This window comes from Patiria miniata, unplaced genomic scaffold (genome assembly GCF_015706575.1).
Source record: "Patiria miniata isolate m_02_andy unplaced genomic scaffold, ASM1570657v1 HiC_scaffold_22, whole genome shotgun sequence".
Classification (NCBI taxonomy): Eukaryota; Metazoa; Echinodermata; class Asteroidea; order Valvatida; family Asterinidae; genus Patiria; species Patiria miniata.
This window is the reverse complement of record NW_024037061.1, coordinates 6621861-6639944: the sequence shown is the minus strand read 5'-3', so window position 1 is coordinate 6639944 and position 18084 is coordinate 6621861. Positions and strand designations below refer to the sequence as shown.

The following is an 18084-nucleotide window of genomic DNA, read 5'->3' as shown; positions in this document are numbered from 1 at the left end:
AAATTGAACAAAGAAATTGAAATCGCCGTTCCAGTGCTCTACCAACTGAGCTATCCAGCCCTATGTTGGCGGTTCCCCATTGTGTCAATGTCTTTGTTCAAGGGGCGCTAGTCAGACGCCATAAACCTGATTTTATTATGTAGCCAGCAATCACACTGAAAGTCGCAATGCTAGCAACATTGCTGCAAACCTGGGAAATAGCAAACGGGGATCACTCAGAGAGGATACATAGGGCTTTTGTTTGTCTCCATTTCTCACAGATTCCCCTGATTCTGGCACGTTATCTGTCCTACCCACGGACATGCGCGCCAGCGTGGACATTCCCAGCAGACAGGGCTTACAGCTGCAGGGCTGGATGAATACAACGCCACTGGGTAGTAACATGTCAGTCATCTCCAAGAGATCCTCAGCGGCTAGGAAGGGAGGTGACGTGGGTATGAAATACACCAAGGTCTACATGAGAAGAAGACATCTCATCATGTCCTTAATTGTGAGTCAAACTCTTCACTTCAACTTTTATATTATCAAGTAAAGCTGCAAAATATGTCAATGTGAAAGCTGATATGGTGGGATTTTCACAATCAGATGACATTATGTTGGGAAAAAATTCATCGTTTAGATTTTAATTTTTTGTTAGGATCAGAATTTTATGTCTGTGAATGTTATGTCATTGCTTAACTCTAAAGTAACTTACCTTGTGCTCAACTTGTAGGGGGGAAACTGAAGAGAAAAACATGGAATGAGCAACTTTAAAGTGCTTATCTCTTTGATAGAGAGATCTTATGTATTTCTGAGGCCCAAAGAGATAATAATATGTTTTATTCCCAATTGTAAAGAATCAGTGGATCGCCCATTCCAGAACCACCAAATCTTGGGTTCAGAAATATCCAACTTTACTGTTAAATTGCGCCAGCAGAACTCAACTGTGGGATTACTACTTCTAAAACACCAGGCTTTGAACAGAAACATAAACACAAAAGTATATCGTTCTTGGTCATTCAGAGTGTTTTCTTGTCGCATATTTGTGATTGTAGTCCAATGAGGTTGAGAGGCTGTGTACATGGTACAACCCCATGGACGCCGCGGAGCAGAAGATCCAATCAGAAGAGATCTTAGCCGGCTGGAGAGGGCAGCAGATTAACGAACGCAACTGGCGAGACTTTGTCCGATTGGCCTGGGATCTGTCACCTTATCTGGCTTGCTGCTTACCCAGCAGGTAGGGAAAATATGAAAACCAATTGTCATACAAGTCATTGTTGCAAAACAGGCTGCCATGGGTTGAGTGATTAGAATGCTTGCATTAGTGTTGTGGTCCCACAACAAACAAGCTTGTGAATTTCTTCGCGAGTTCTTGGACAGCACTGAATATACAGTGCTTTTACATGTACGTTGGTGAAGACTAAAACCAAATAAATATTAAGGTAATCCTTACTTTTAGGACACCTCTATTTTGTACGAGTTCTGATCAAAACTGACTTTTGCAGATGTCTGTCCAGTACCAAAGTGACTTTTGCAGGCTAAAGTAGTCTTTAGAAGTCAAGAAGGTGTCATTGCCAATTGTTCAGATGTGCCAAGAAGTATCAGAATGTCAATTTTGAGTGTCATTTAGTCAACTGTTTTGGTGAGTCTTTCCCTTCCTATAGGAACAGGGTCCTGAAAGTAAGGATTACCAATATTAACATGTGCCTGATACACTTAGGCAGGGGAAACAACTCATATGTGAGGCATTTTAGCAAAATGAGACAGACATGAGAGTTTGCAGAATTTAGGAAAGAGAATAATTTTCTTCTTACAAAACGGTTTATTGCACTTCAATCTAACATTCCATTGACAAGTTACGGGTGTTTAAGATTCATGATTATCAACATGTCAAAGAACTAAAATACTGAAAAAAAGGCCTTCAACGTTTCAAGTTTTGTAGTCATGAAAATGAAAGATGCCAATTGTTTTTCTTTAAAACCACTTTATCCCACAATTTTTATACTATTTCTGTAACACGTGTATTAGACACATCAAAGATTACCAATAAAAAAAATCTGAAAATCGAAAAAGTCACCCCCATTCAGTTTTGGGTATTATTTCTCCACTACGGCCTGTGCCTAGTTTCGCCTCATTTTGCTAGAATGCCTCTGATTTAGGCATTTCGTAAATACATATGTCAGGATTATATGACTTTGTCTTACTGGAGAAACTTAATTGTTCTTGTTTTATGACAATAAATTTAATAATTTCCTTAATCGAATCATTTGAAATCTGTTGCAATTTTTTCCACAGATTCAAGAATTCTGAAGCGTTGGTGCGAGAGGTGACCAGACAGGTCCGTCTGGATCCAACGACGGTCTGCAATCAGCCCTATGCAATACATTACCTAGTGACTGAACACAGTGTGGAGGCTGATGTACCAGAGGTATCATACAAATCCTGAAAATAAAACAAAATTTCTTGGAAAAAGAAAAGATTCTTGGAATTCCAAGTCATTCATACCAAGCCCTCATGCACAGAAAAACAAAAGTCAAGGCAACTTCACCATTCAGCAATATTCTCCTAAGTTCCATATTGCACAAATGAGGTCTGGAGCATATCGTCTGCTGAGTTTGAGGTTGTCGTCATTATTCCAAACTGAGTTGAATTTGTAATTTTTGGGGGCACTAGCAAGACAGGCTGTGTGTAATTGCACTAGGGCATGTCAATTATCAGGGGAGGAGGATGATTAAGTAGTGGAGTGGCATGATTGCTGGAGACAATGCACAGAAGAGAGACTTTGCACCCGCCAATGCTTTTGGCATCCTTTACTTATGCAGTACTAATTAAGCAATTGAGTGATTATTTTATTAGCTAGTATATTTACTAGTTTTGTTTTAAGATTTGTAATAAATAGTATTGAAGTTTTAAAATACCTTGTAAAGGCCAGTTTATACATTGTGTCATATAACACCAGTCACTAGCTTGTGTACCATGTTGTCTTTATTATTTTCACAAGACTTCGACAAAATGGGGAGCCGCAAACAAAAGGCTGGCTAGCTCAGTTGGTAGAGCACTTGAGCGGCAATCCGGAGGTCACAGGTACAAATCCATCTTTAGTCAATGTCTTTGTTCAAGTTTTTACTACTCTTGATTATTTTCAGTTAAGCTACGCATTGTGCTGGGCACCGGTTGCTCCTGTGGTGGCGCTGTCCTATTTCTCCAACCAGCACCCACCGCATCCAATCACAGCGCAGTATGCAACCAAGGTGCTTCAGTTCTATCCTCCTGAGGCTTTGTTGTTCTACGTTCCTCAGCTTGTCCAGGCGATCCGATACGACACGGTGAGTTGGGTTGCTTTTATTGTTTAGGTCAAGTAAAATAATGCTCAGCAAATCTACTTGGTTTAGTAATAGTCAGCGGGGAACCAGCCACAACCAATATGCATAGCATGATGCTTTGGCTGGTAACATGTCCTTACTAAGCAGATATTTTCTGCACTTTGCAAATTTGTGTGTTAAGCAGCGCCCTTAAATCGGCCTGTTGGGTTAAACATGGATTACTATCAATTCTAGGTGTTTATGTCTCTGTATTAACTTGGGTTGTGATTCCCACTTTGGTTACAATTCCAACTGAGGATCGGATGTGATTCAATTTTCGGTTGCAATTCCCACTTGGGTTGTGTTCCATCTTGGGTCACAATTCCCACTTGGGTTGTGATTATGTCTGGGGTAAATTTTCAAATGAGGTTGAATTTATCTGCTTCTGTGACTTCCCATTATGGTTAGGTCACAAATTTGTTAATCATAGTTTGAATAACCTGAGTGGAATTCAGGACCAGCGTTCTCAGGTGGCTTGCACTGCTGATTCTGAATAGTTGCATGCAATGCAATGTACAACTGGGAGGCATGACCTTTAGGTTTATTAGCTTGAAGGTGCAAGGAACATCATAATTGTCCACTAGTTGACTGCTCAGTGGTCTTATTTGGTACAAGGTTTTCTTTCCTATCCAAAATAGGAACTACAATGTACCTAACTGCCCTGATTTGAATTTTTTCATGTGGCCATATTCAGCCAATCAATAGCCAAGTCTAATACTGTTGCCTCCATCATGTCCTCTTGGTTGTGTTTGTCCTTCAGTTTGGCTACGTGACGGAGCTGATCACAATCCTAGCTCAGAAATCTCAGCTACTCTCTCATCAACTCATCTGGAACATGAAGACCAACATCTTCACCGATGAAGACGCAAAGAACAGAGATGGTAAGAATCAAATATAATCAAAAACTCTCTTGAAAATCTCTTAAATCTCATAATTTATTAAAATGTCAGTATCCATGTCAATACCTTATCCCCTTTTTTCTCTCATCCTGTTGATAATTACATGTCTATTCTCATTCCAAAATTAAGTTATTTTTTTCTTGCAGATGAAATTGCCGACCATCTTGAAACAATTATGGAAACCATCTTCAACAATCTGTCTGGACCAGCCAAGGCTTTCTATGAGAGAGAGTTTGATTTCTTTGGCAAGATCACTGCAATCTCCGGTGAAATCAGGTAAGAAAAATTAAAAAAAAACACACTTGCAACCCTGTGTATTTCTGTTAGATTTGTTCTTTTCTAGAAGTTCATTTGTTTTTCCATTGGAGCACTGTGACACCATAGTCTGGAACATCCAATTCAAGATCAGTAATTCTACTGATTGTGGGTTCGAATCCAACCAAGGGATTTTGGGGAGGATTGTGTCCCTGGGCTTGACACTTTTGATCATTCACAATTTTCAACTGAGGTGTAAAATGAGTACATGGTTGTGTTTGAATTCGCAATTTGCACCAAAATGGCAGCATGGGGGTGTATGCTCCTTGGGAGCTGAGATAGTCTTGGGAATGTTTTCTTGGCCCGATGAGCAGGGGTAATAATGATGGCTAGCTTTGAATGGGCTCTGTGCACAGGTACCCCCTCACAGCAAGAAGGGAGAGTTGGGGAGACCACTGGGAGAGACATTAGAATGCATTATTGACGACGTCTGATGCTCACTCAGAGACGCTATGGCTTTGTACACATTCAGAATAAAATTAGTCGTGCATACTTTGTGCTTTAAACAGGTTGTGGAATGCTCGAAGACATTTCCGTCATTTTCTGGTATATGTAGCCTAAGGTGTGATGAAATAAAAACGACTATTGTTTCTGTCATGACATGAGTACAAAGGGTACTTTTGAGAGCTATTTTTCAGGTCCTGTTTCGACCCGAACGTGCAATTTGTGTAAATGTCGTCGTTGCGGGCAGCAAACAAAACACAGTAAATCGTGACGTAATAAACAGGACTCGTTTATGCTATTCTGCATCGGGAGTCCTGTTTATTACGTCACGATTTACTGTTTTTTGTTTGCTGCCCGCAACGACGACTTTTACACAAATTGCACGTTCGGGTCGAAACAGGCATGACAGGACTTGAAAAACAGCTCTCAAAAGTACCTTTTGTACTCATTTTATGCCAGAAACAATAGTCGTTTTTATTTTATCACACCTTAGGCTACATATATCCGAAATATGACGGAAATGTCTTCGAGCATTCCACAACCTCTTTAAGCGTGCAGACCAGTGTGTGTCCTATCCACTGGGCTTTCTCAAGTGGTAGCAAGGTGCTATCCCCTGTGTGCACATAGAGCCCATAGGTATACATTTGCATGTTATGATGGTTAGTCATTGCGGAGGTTTTTAAACAGGAATTCATAAAATGTTGAGTTTTTGTGAACTTTGTGTTTGCATTTCAGACCATTTCCTAAGGGTGAGGAGCGCAAGGATGCTTGTCTGAGAGCCCTGAGTAGAATCAGACTCCAACCTGGTTGCTACCTTCCTAGTAGTCCTGAGGCTATCGTCATGGAGATAGATTACAAATCAGGCACACCCATGCAGAGGTACCAAAAGTGATTGAGAAAACGTCTAGATGAAATAATCCTCTTTGCCTTCGGACAGAAAGTTATTTTCTATTTTGATGTTGGTCTTGTAAAGTACAGACATTCAGTACTCAAGGTTATGGTTGAACAAGACAGTGCTGTTAATACACCAATCCGATTTTGAAATGACAGTGGTGGTTCTGTTAGCCATTACTGGAACGCTTCCTTGCCTGAATGCCCATCATGTGTGTTTTATAGCTCTGAACACATCACTAAAGGGGAGTGCATTGTGTGGTATACCCCAGCGAGCTTTGCAGTGTCCCACTAATGGATGCAAGCCAGCCCAGTATTCACAAAAATGTGGGCAACTTGGATTGGTCTATGAGGGTGAAATTGCTTTGCTGTCTCATCAGTTCTGAAAGTGGTTTGTTGGAATTGTTTTGGATTGACAGTTTGACAGCCTGATTGTAAAGGAGCAAACATTCAAACAACACATAATGAAACGTTTTTGTAGATTTAAAATTCGTTCAGCAAACTGCTGAAAGAGAAATAATCGCAGGGGGAAGGAATATACTTTCAACAACGTTGAAAAAACCCGAACCGTTCTCACAACCAGTTCTTTCACTATCACATTCTAGAAAGAAATCTGCTGACTGTCCACACCACATTTGAAATTTGAAATAAATCGCTCTTAAAGTAAAGTTTTAATTTTGTTGGTTTTCTTTCCTTCAGTGCTGCCAAAGCTCCGTTCCTTGCCAAGTTCAAAGTCAAGAAATGCGGCGTCCATGACTTGGAGAGTATTGGTTTGAGAGGAGGAGTCCGGAAGGATGAAGAACAGGATATGAAGAAACCGCTGAGCTGGGAAGCTTGTATCTTCAAAGTGGGAGATGATGTCAGACAGGTAGGTAGATGGGGTGGGGGAGAGGGTGAGGCGGGGTGGGTCGGGGTTGGGCAGGGAGAGTTCAGAGTGAGAGGCAAGGAGATGCCAGGAAACTATGCAACTGGCAAGCTTGTATCTTCAAAGGCTTAAATAATAATAATAATAATACAGCATTTATATAGTGCAATATAAATCAAAGATTCCTCAAAGTGCTTAACAATTATAGAACAAGAAACAGTAAAATAAAAATGATCCCAATTTAAAAACCCTAACTTGGTTACAAACTTGGGCCGAACCAGCTGTTGTCTGAATGATTAATCATTAAAAACCTGAGGTATTCAGGTGTACAGATGGGATGTAGGAAGGGTGGGCCAGGAGTGAAGGTGAGGGAGGGGTCAACAATCTTTTTCTAGGTTGAAGACAGTTAAAGTATGAGCATGTTCGCTTGAAATGTACAGTCTAATGTCTGAGTTCAAATATACACATGTAGACGTTTGTGGTTCAAATTGGCAGAACTTATCAAAGCAATGAAATCATCAAAATGATCCATGGGGTTGTGAAACTAGAATGATATCCCAAAAATGTAATAAAGGATTTTTCCCCCTATTTTCTTACAGGACATGTTGGCACTGCAAGTCATTGGTTTATTTAAGAACATCTTCCGTCAAGTTGGTTTGGATCTTTACCTGGTTCCTTACAGAGTGGTCGCAACCTCACCGGGGGTAAGTGAAAACTCATCCACTCCAATTAACAGCAATTAACATGGTCCCAGAGGGCCACCTTAGTGTCCTCTTCTCACCGATCTGACTGACTGACTGACTGACTCGCTCCCCGACTCATTCACTCACTCACTGACTAGTCTTGGCCCAAGATGCTAGTGATCTATAGTAGTCGGTGCATAGTGCACCCTGTAATCATACCAGCGGGCCTACTCACACTAACGTATTGGCCATCACAAGTCCATCTCAAGTCAAATCACAAGCTATTCCGATGAAAATTTGACAAAAGCATTGCTTTGTTATTGTTCATGCCCTGTTACTTGGGACTGGACAAGTGAATTGACTCGTGATTTACTCTATGTCTATCTGTGTCCCACAGTGTGGTGTCATCCAGTGTGTTCCCGACACCAAGTCACGTGACCAGCTAGGTCGCCAGACTGACATTGGCATGTATGAGTACTTCCTGACTAAGTATGGGGACCAGACCACGCCAGCCTTCCAGAAAGCTAGAAGGAATTTCATCCAGAGTATGGCGGCCTACAGCTTGGTAGGATTCCTGTTGCAGATCAAGGATCGACACAATGGTAACATCATGCTGGACAGTGTGGGACACATTGTGCATATAGGTAGGTGGACTCCAGAATGTGTCAAATCTTCTAAGTTAAAAGGGGCAACACATATTCTTTTGAAATGTTCCATTTCTGATGCCAGATAAGGTTGAACATTTTAAAGGCATATAGGATCATTTGCTTTTCATGCATTTTGTTCGTTTCCAATAATAACACCACTCGAAATCCAAAGAAGAATGTTTAAACCTAACCTGTTGAAGTTTCAGCTCAGTGGAACAGTTTTGGGGAAAACAGTGAAAAACCCTGCACAGCCTTTTGATCACGAAACATTATTTCATTAGTAGCACTCTTTATTCCCCAAAATTAGCCAATTGACTCATCGTTGGAAATCACCAACATTTCTTAATTTTTCTAAGTGACAGCAAGCCAGACAAAATAATTTCACAGGGTGTTTAGAACCAGAACAGTCTTTAATCCCAGTAAGCCTTTTGATTATAATTTGTTGCCTTACTTTGGGGATAAATACAAACAATCCTATATGCCTGTAGCAACTTTGAATATGTTTCATAATTGCTTTTACAGTTATTACTGTCCATACTTTTTGAGTGTGGCCAATAAATTTTCAAATGAAATTGATTTCTTCGCCTCCTGTTCAAAATTCCAAAGTATAAATGATTTTCAATCTTTTGGTGTGAAACACTACAATATTTTTGGAAGACTAGAGAAAGAATGAGGTATGTTGTCTTGGTGATCTTTTTTATTTTAAAAAAGTTGAGTTTAATAATTTGTAAGTCAAAAGCCAGTGGTCATTTTCTTAATCTTGCAAGATTCACACAGCTCCCTCTATCGGCCAAGAGTGTTTAATCTCTGTTGTTGGTTTTTATTTTCTGCCTGTCAGATTTTGGCTTCATGTTTGAGAGCTCACCAGGCGGTAACATGGGTTGGGAACCAGACATCAAACTGACTGAAGAGATGGTCATGATTATGGGGGGTAGGATGGATGCCCCGCCCTTCAAGTGGTTCATGGAGCTGTGTGTTCAAGCTTACCTCGCTGTCAGGCCGTACCAAGAAGCCATTGTTTCACTGGTTGCCCTGATGCTGGATACCGGTTTGCCATGCTTCCGAGGACAGACTCTCAAACTGCTCCGGTGAGATACAAATTGTTTCCGGAGTACTCTTGTCTTAGCAATTAACATTGACAAGTATGTGAAAGTCAAAGAGATCTTGTTTATTACTTAGCAGCATGCTGATGTTGGAAGGGTTTTTGTTTTTGTGTTTCAGGAGTCGATTCAGTCCAACACATACAGAACGGGAAGCAGCCAACTACATGTTGAAAGTCATCCGAGACTCCTGTCTCAGTCCTAGGTAAGTTAACATTTATAATTTCAATTATTTCATTCTTCTTAAGCTAAACGAAGCCTGTGGAGAGAAATGTTCATTTTAATAATTTGGAAAAATGTCCCATTAATGTACTAGCGAAACCCATGATATCCGCTAGGGACTGAAAACCTCAATCCACGTGTGTGCCTGGGTGGGATATGAACCCGAGCCATAGACGTGAATGGTGAAAACACTGCCACTCTGCAAACTGTAGCAGTGAGGTCATTTAGAGGTCACACTTGTTTCCATTGCAACTGGCTCATTTTTGCTTGTAATAAGAGTTATTGTTACACATGGAAGTTGTGTAGAAAAGAAAGATATTGTATCTGCTCAAATCCATTTCATGTAATCTGTGATTTTCTGGCTTTGAAAAAAAACTACAATGATGAATCTTGCAAATTGTGAATTTGAATGGTGAAATTTCATCATTCAATATAAACATTTAATGTCATGTAAAGCAGTTATTCCATGAAGCATGAACTGCTAAGGAGTTTGTTTGTGAGAAAGAAGTCATGTGTCATTTTGCCTGCAAATAGACGGAGAAGACGACAGACAAACAGACAAGATAAAATAGTTTTGACAGACATGTCATCATATGCGAGAGATACAACCGTAAGCCTGTGAGCCATTTCTGTTTTTTGCAGGACTCGGACGTATGATATGATCCAGTACTACCAGAACCAAATCCCATACTAAGACCAAACATGCCAAGTATAGATGCCAAGGTTCCAGATACAGGTTAGTGTGGTCAGCCATGTAGGCACCAGACTATTGAACTCTTTTGAACCTGAACAAATATTAGCCAGACACAAAACTTTAAGAAACTCCCGACACAAAATTTAAAAAGCACACAAATATTTTCATGGCCATAAGCAAGCTGCCAGCCAAAACTAGTGGGATATACATATTGCTTTTGGCTGGTTCTCACATAAATTTGCTTAACAACATTTGTTGCTAAGCAACTTCATGGAATTTGGTGTGAAAATGAAAACAAATGATGATATTTCTGTTGCATTTAACTTTAGAGAATGTGTGCCGTCTGCCTCCCTTCCAAAGCAGATGGGCTGAAGTTCAAAGACCAAAGTTAACTTTCCAGTTATCAGCTGAACATTGGAGTGATCAGGCCAGTACGTACTACAAAGCAGCTGTCAAGAGAATTTGTCACCAGCTTTTATAGTTTACAGTAAGAACGTAAAAAACAAAATTGTATAATTTTATTTCGGTAAAAGAAGAATATTTTAAATTGCACTGACATTTAAGTGATATAAATTATAATACATCATGTTATACAAGAGTAGGGTCTATAAAGGAAATATTATAGTAAGGGTAATTGTTGAAAATATTATGATAATTTTATAGTTGAACGAAGAAATTGACTGGAGTTGGCTTGAACCTGTGACCTCCGGATTGCTGTTTCGATGCTCTACCAACTGAGCTATCCAGCCCTATGTTGGCAGTGCCCAACAAAATGTTATTAAACTGAAACATCCAAAGTCCTTTAGAAGTGTGGTTTAGATTTTCATGGGAGAAATTACTTTCAAATACTTCAGTCAGAGAGTTTTAAGTCACAACGACTCAAAGGGGTTTAGATTTGAAAGCATTTGTTTAATCAAGAAATACTGTCATTACTAGAAAATGTTCTTAGGTTTGAATGTCTTTAGCACTTAATGTTAATGGACCATCAAGAAAAAACTTAAAGAGAGTCCTAGGTGAAAATTAAACCGAAAGTAACCTTTTAGCAACCAGTTGTTATGAATAGACAGACACTACCCTCAGAAAAGTGTGGTCACTGAAGGGGTAAGAGAGCGTCCTCTGTGTGCATGCTACTGACCTACAAGGATTGATTTGTCAGCAATTTGTTTACATTTAGAGTAAACTTTAGGCTACTGTGAGTTTATATTTGTAACATATTAATAGTAATATATGCGCATTGTTATCATGTATCTTCCATATACTTATGATCATCCAAGGTTATGTTATGCTTATGCTATTTTATCTGAACATGTCTTTCTAGAAATATTTCCTAAATATGTGACGTGTAAACGTAATATTAAAGCTGAGTTTGGCATTATCATCAAATGAACACAATAAACATTGTTTCAAGTAATGTCAAAGTTAGCAATGGATTTTGTTTTTTAATTTAAATCATTTAATGTACTATGCTTTCTTAAGAAATGTATGAATATTTTGTAAATTAACTTGCTCTTGAAACTTATGCATGTACATAATGGTTGAACTGATTGCAATACTAAGGCTTTATAAATAATTCTTAGAAGCAAACTATCGGCATTTATGAAATGCAATTGTGAATTTATCAAAGTATGAAAAATGCACTTTGTGAGGTAAAATGGTTTTCATGATATTAGAAGTATATATCTCCGTTTTTGTTTATACGTGTACATTTGTATTTGTAAAGAATTGTGTTAAGTTTCAGTTGTAAAAGTTGAAAATTTCTTCTTTTTTAATTTAAATTTGATCCACTACAGTAGTAGGTATTACCTATAAGAGGATAACTTGATTTTGCCATCTTGCAATATTTTGCCTCTTTAAATGTCCAAGAATCTCTCATAGCAGATTTTTTCCCCCTGGTACTTTGGACTTATTTTTTAAGAAGAAAAGATGGGGTGAAGGGTGTTTTTCAATCCTGTCATTCGCAACTTGAGTTTACCTTTGTGCATGTGTGGTGTAGGATATGACTGGTAACTTATTTTACATCTGTTTAATTGACCTATCGCGTTAGAATCGCTTCAACGCAGCTTGTGAATTATTGTCCAATTACACGATATACAAAATAGAAAATCTGAGACGAATGAAACTTAGCGTACACAACTTCCATAGGGTTGTTTTAGGGGCGTGGCTATCTCGCAAACGGCGATATGTCAATTGGTAATGCGAGTTTGATCGTGTTTGCAGCTAATGACTGTGGCTAGCTGTGACTAGCAATGACACATGCGGCTTTGGAAGCGGCTGCAGACATTTCTCATAGACATGTGTAACCGTCAGCCATAGCCAAGTAATTTGGACACGGCCTAAAATGCAATACGACAGCCTGATATATTTGCTTTAAAATTGTGGCAGTTTTTTTTTTAAAGCCGCCACAGTGTGGCTAAGTTAAAGTTTACCATAAAAGTGCAGCAGTCATGTGTCAATATTTTTTTAGAAGTTACTTATAGCAGTGCTGCGGGGCTTTTCTGTTATAGACTGATATTTGTGTGTTTGTTTGTGTGTGTTTTTCTTTAGTGTGGGTTTTAGATGTTTTTGTTTTCTCAGAAGGTATATGAACGTGAAGAGTTGATGCATTTTGGTTAAAAGTACTTGCCGTTTTTGTGAGAAAAACTAATGCCGAGACATGTTTGCTTTGATATTTGTTGTCAGAGTTTTCCTAAAACTCTTGTTTTCAGTAATGAAATCCAAATATTCAACCTTAGTTACATGATTCAGACATTTTATTTACTATAGGATAACACATTTCAAAAGACACCTGGGTGCGTGCACAAATATTGTAAAATTAATGTTTCCAAGTTTTATTTTCCAATGTTACGGTCAGGATTTGATGAAAAATACAGACTTTTATTTTATAATTGACTTTCCAAACGTGATTAGGGTTGTTGACCCCCTTCCATCAAGAGGGCTGTGATTGAATGAAGGGGGTGAATCTCGGTTCAAAAAAAAAAATTTTTTCTTTGGTCTTCAAATTATAAATAGGTACATGATATTGTATTATCTGTGATTGTAATGTATACTCTGTGTATTATTACCAATATCAATGCCAAAGCTCAGAATATGTATATTTTAATAGAAATCTTGTGATAATTATATAGAGAGGTGGACTATTTGTGCAATAGTGCAGTGGTTTAAGGGATTTTGGCTCAAATAATGGATTAGTTTGAAATACATGAGTGGGTTTTTGGACTGAATACTGTACCTCTATTGGGCTTGATTTCCTTTTAGTCATTGTTGATGTGTTTTAAAGGTATATAGGATAATCTGCGTTTTATGCGGTTTTTCTTCGTTTCCAGTAAGAACACCACTCAAAACCCATAGCAGAATGTTTAAAAGCTATTAGCCGTTGAAGTTTCAGCTCAGTGGATGTTACACTTTTCGAGAAAACAGTGAAACATCATGTACAACCTTCTGATCGCAAAACGCAATTTCACATCGGCCCTAACTTTATTTCCCAAAATCAATCAGTTGACGGGTCGTTGGAAATCACCTACAATGACAGCAAGCAAGACGGAATAATTTGAGGGGGTGTTTTGAACCAGTATGCTATCTTGAATCCAAGTAAGCCTTTGGGTGACAATTTTGTAGCTTACTTTTGGAGAAAATGCAAATGATCCTATATGCAAATGATCCTATATGCAAATGATCCTATGCCTTTGATGGATGTAAACCATTGGTGTTGTCCAACATCCTTCGAAAAAGAGAAGTAGTGCCGAAAGTAACTACTCTGTATGTTTTGCATCAGTGAAATTCGTTTTGCTTTACATGAAAGTTTGTTTTAGATCACGTGCACAAATAATTAGTGTGCAGACGTCCGGTTGTGTGTAGTTGGTCAATTGCAGATAAGAGCGCTTCCGCGAAGGGTCAGTCACCAGTGCTGTCACGAAGGTTGAGTTGGTTATCGTGAATTACGAAACACAAAGTGACCATCAGGTCTTTTGTTTTATGCGGCTTCCATTTAAGGACGTAGCTTACAAACACTGTTTTTGTGTATAGAGAAAACAAATATTGCACCAGATTCGATCTTGGGAAAAGTGCGCAATCACTCAGTCTGTTGTGGTAAGTATTGGCCTATTTCGTTTCTCTGACTTTTAGCATATATCAGACATAATTTCAAAGTAAACTTTGTAGTAATACTTTCACGCACTACATGAAGCGCGAATTAGTACGCCATCTCGGCCCCCAGCCCCCCCCCCCCCCCCCCAGCCCCCAACTTTTCGAATTCGAAACTCCTGGTAGGCCTAGGCCAGCTTTACTACCCGAAATGTTGACTAGAAATTGCCGCTGGTTCCAACCGGGCGTTGTTTACAACAAAAGGAGACCCACCCTATCAAATATGGTTTGTTTTACCTAAAATGCAGGGTCTTGAACTGATTGAAACAATAATCGAATCGCACTTTGCTAACTGCTTATTATTTTTGTCCCACTGCCGATTGCAGTTCACTGAATTCTCAGGAATGCCCTATAAGTCTGACTAGTAGGGGTAATAATAAACGCATGAGTGCTTTGCGATATTGATTTTATCGTTCAAATATCTCAAGCAATTAGTCAAATGAAAAACAGGATGCAAGCAAAGACCGTGAACTTTTGTTTCACCGGAAACAAAAGGACTGGTCCAACAACAGGTCAGATTGAAGGGAATCCTTGATAAAAAAAAAACTGACACGTACAATGTAGACAAACGAAACGGGGATTTATACCACAATCATCATAATCATTATTACGACCTCAGTTGTTATTGTCACTGTTCACACTGATATTCATCAACAGATGGAAACACTCATGTACCAGAATTCTGGGTCGCGCGATCGTCATGAGGGATATTATTTAATGACAGAACGTTATTGATATTCTTTCGTGGTTTTCTCTCTATAGATGAAACTCACGGATGCGGTAACCCTTCTCACTGTACTCTTAACATCCGTGGCAATCTCCAAAGCCGGCGGTCCTGACTCTGGTAACGATCCCGGTACTGGCTCTGGTTTTGACCCAGGTACTGACCCCAGTCCTGACCCCGATCCTGACATCAATCCTGACCCCGGTCCTGACCTCAATCCAGACCCCGGTCCTGACCTCAATCCTGACCCTGGTCCTGACCTCAATGGTCCTGACTCCGATCTTGACTTCAGTCCTGACCTCAATCCTGACCTTGATCCTGGCTCCGGTCCTGACCCCAGTCCTGACGCCGGTCCTGAACCGAGTCTAAGCACAGGGTCTGGTCCGATACCAACGGCACCTCAACAGATCGACATCTTGGCTGTTGTTGCCCCAGTCGTAGCGGGCTGTCTACTTGCAACTACCATCGTCATTCTTTTGAGCTTTCTCCTCTACCGGCGCTGTAGACGGAGCCGAAAATTCGAGCCAGGCGTGAGTTTCCAGGCGACGGGAACAGACAGATCATCATCTCGCGTCAATATAACAGGTTCTCACTTCACTAATACGGGTAAGGTCATCCATCAACCAGCAGATGAGGATTCACTGACGAACAGACAGCAATCCCTCTACCAAGATCTGCTGAAAAACCAAGGTGATGGGCGGGGAAAGTCCAAGCAAACACGTGAACAGACTGCAGACGATGGGACCAAGCTAAATCAAGAGGACAATCAGAAATATGAAATTCCCATCAAAAAGACCAATCCGAATGTAAGAGTCAGTGAACCATCAGTCCAACCCGACTACCTTCAACCCATCATGAAACCCCGCCCCTCGCAGCTTAAGAGTCAACCTAAGAGTCTGAAAGCTTCTTCTGGTGTCGATTATTTCTACGAAGACGCGAGCTCCACCGAACTTCCTAACACAGGACCCAAAGATGTTTCCGCTCCGGAAAAGGTCTTAGAGAGTCAGGCTCAGTCGGGGACTGGTGATTATGCCTATGTTGAAACTGGAAGGGACATAATTGAATATGCGTATGCTGATCAGTACTAGTGGTGTTAATAATTAGACCAGTAGGATCACTCCTAGAAAAAAAACCACTGCACGCTTAAAATACGTGGACCACACTTTTACAGGAATGAAGATAGTTTTACAGATTTCGTAGCGTTTGTTTCTCATACCGAGTAAATTGAATATAATTATGTTATTCTGTTTAGTTTAATGTTTTTAGAAATTAGTCAGAAATAAATTTTAAAAATTTGAAACTATTTTGAAACACTGCAGCGTTGCTGCCAGAAAAAATAGCTTTGTTTTGGAGCCCAGTGCATATATTAGGCAAAGCTAGCATCGAGAATAGTTCATTATCAATTTTAAAAACCTTAGATTTATGCGTAATAATCAGTTTTGAAAAATTTCAACTCCCAATAAATGGTCAAAAATAACAAAATACATAGGCCTTACCATTTTATGAACGAATTTTCGCAGAATTTACTACGTTAAACAGTAATAACTCTACCACCTTCCCCCCAAAAGGGCTGACTTGTGTATGCGATTCTAAATATAATCGTTTTTTGTTTTTTTTGTTGAGAGATTCGCAAATTAGTTTGCAGTTTAGCGAAGTTTTCTCAAGGTTCCCCAAATCGAACAATGTACATGTACATTTATACGACATTATTAAATGACATTACCATTGCAATGAATCATAGGCAGATTCTTGATTCATGGCTGTGGCTTGCAATGACAAAATGAGTCCACGTGACGGCCATCAATCTTAAGTAATTCAGATGCAGCCTGAAATACCGAACAACACATAATGTCTCAGCTTTTGCTTGAAAATTGTGGAAGAATCTTGTTTAAGCATGCCACGGTGTTTTGGCAAAGTTAGTGTCCCATAAAAAGAACAACACTCACATTTTGAGATATTTTGTGAAGCAGTGATGTAGGGTTTTCTGTTGTGGAGTGATTTTGTTTTTATGTGCTTTTTCTTTAGATTTTAGGGCTTAAATGTTTTTGTTTTCTGAGAAAGTGTGATTTGAACATGAATAGTTGAGACGTTTGGGTAGAAGCACTTGGAATTTTTGTGATAAAAAAAAACTACAGAGACATACTTGATTTGGTAGATCTACAGATCTAAAACTGATTGTGTACTTTTGGGGTGTGTTATTTTCTCAGTAGTGAAATCCGAATTTTCAAGCTTGGTTAATATGATTCAGATATAATTCTTATCTACTGCCGAGTATCTTTGTTTTTAAAATCACACAATTGAAAAGACTCCTGGGTGAGTGCACAAATAAAATTAATGTTTCCGACTTTTAATTAATTTCTGATTCAATCAGGGTTTGAGGAAAAATTGAGACTATTATTTTATAATTGACTTTTTCAAGCATATGTGATCATGGCTGTTTGCCCCTATCCACCCTTAATGGGGGTGGGGTCGTATTGCAGAAGGAGGGGGGTATAAACCCAGTGAAAGACGTATTTTTTTCTTCCCTCAAATTAAGGATTACATTTTGGTATATTGTATTATATGTGATTGTAATGTACATTCTGTGTATTATTGACAAATTAAATCTCAGAATATATGATATAAATCTTGTGATAATTATACAGAGAGATGTGCAATAGACCTAAGACCTAATGACGTCACGCTTTGTTTATGCGCGCATGACGTCATTAGATCTCATGACTATTGTGCATTGTTTTTGGGACTTTACTCAAATACTTGACTAGTTTGAAATACACGAGTGGGGTTTTGACTAAAAATATATATTGTTCCTCAAGTGGTAGGGATGTTGTATGTGTTAGTTATTTTTGACCTGGTTTAAAGGTATGGGGTCATTTGCTTTTCGTGTGTTTTGTTTGCAGTTTCCAATAATAACCCCACTCAAAATCGAAAACAGAATGCTCAAAACCCAACCTGTTGAACTTTCAGTTCTGTGGATATTTTAGAGCGGTCAATCTTGCCTTCGAGCCCCGCCCCCCCCCCCCCGGCCCTCACAAGCGCTGATGTATCATAAAAAAAAGTTGTTGAGAAAACTTTCATCAGCGATTCCCGCCGCTCCATCAGTAATCCTGTAGGGCGCC

General features: G+C 39.3%; 2 protein-coding genes across 2 annotated transcripts in view; both read left to right on the top strand.

The window, feature by feature from the left end:
- LOC119730279 (phosphatidylinositol 4-kinase alpha-like) overlaps nt 1-11523 on the top strand; it is a 41242-nt gene extending 29719 nt beyond the window's left edge. Inside the window, exons 26-39 of the mRNA XM_038203090.1 lie at nt 261-490; nt 1035-1216; nt 2275-2407; nt 3126-3305; nt 4102-4222; nt 4387-4516; nt 5735-5878; nt 6590-6758; nt 7355-7459; nt 7836-8082; nt 8924-9173; nt 9307-9390; nt 10050-10143; nt 10431-11523. Of these exons, the coding sequence (XP_038059018.1) occupies nt 261-490; nt 1035-1216; nt 2275-2407; nt 3126-3305; nt 4102-4222; nt 4387-4516; nt 5735-5878; nt 6590-6758; nt 7355-7459; nt 7836-8082; nt 8924-9173; nt 9307-9390; nt 10050-10101 (2027 nt within the window). The 3' untranslated portion in view covers nt 10102-10143; nt 10431-11523. The remainder of the gene's footprint in view (nt 1-260; nt 491-1034; nt 1217-2274; nt 2408-3125; nt 3306-4101; nt 4223-4386; nt 4517-5734; nt 5879-6589; nt 6759-7354; nt 7460-7835; nt 8083-8923; nt 9174-9306; nt 9391-10049; nt 10144-10430) is intronic.
- Nucleotides 11524-13999: 2476 nt separating this feature from the next.
- Nucleotides 14000-17873, top strand: LOC119730966. The gene is made up of 2 exons (XM_038204034.1): nt 14000-14187; nt 15004-17873. The coding sequence occupies exon 2, from the start codon at nt 15004-15006 to the stop codon at nt 16051-16053; it is 1050 nt and encodes a 349-aa protein (XP_038059962.1). The 5' UTR covers nt 14000-14187; the 3' UTR covers nt 16054-17873.
- Nucleotides 17874-18084: the final 211 nt, after the last annotated feature.

Excerpts from the sequence above, each read along its gene's own strand:
- LOC119730966 (XM_038204034.1), top strand. The coding sequence starts at position 15,004 with ATGAAACTCACGGATGCGGTAACCCTTCTCACTGTACTCTTAACATCC.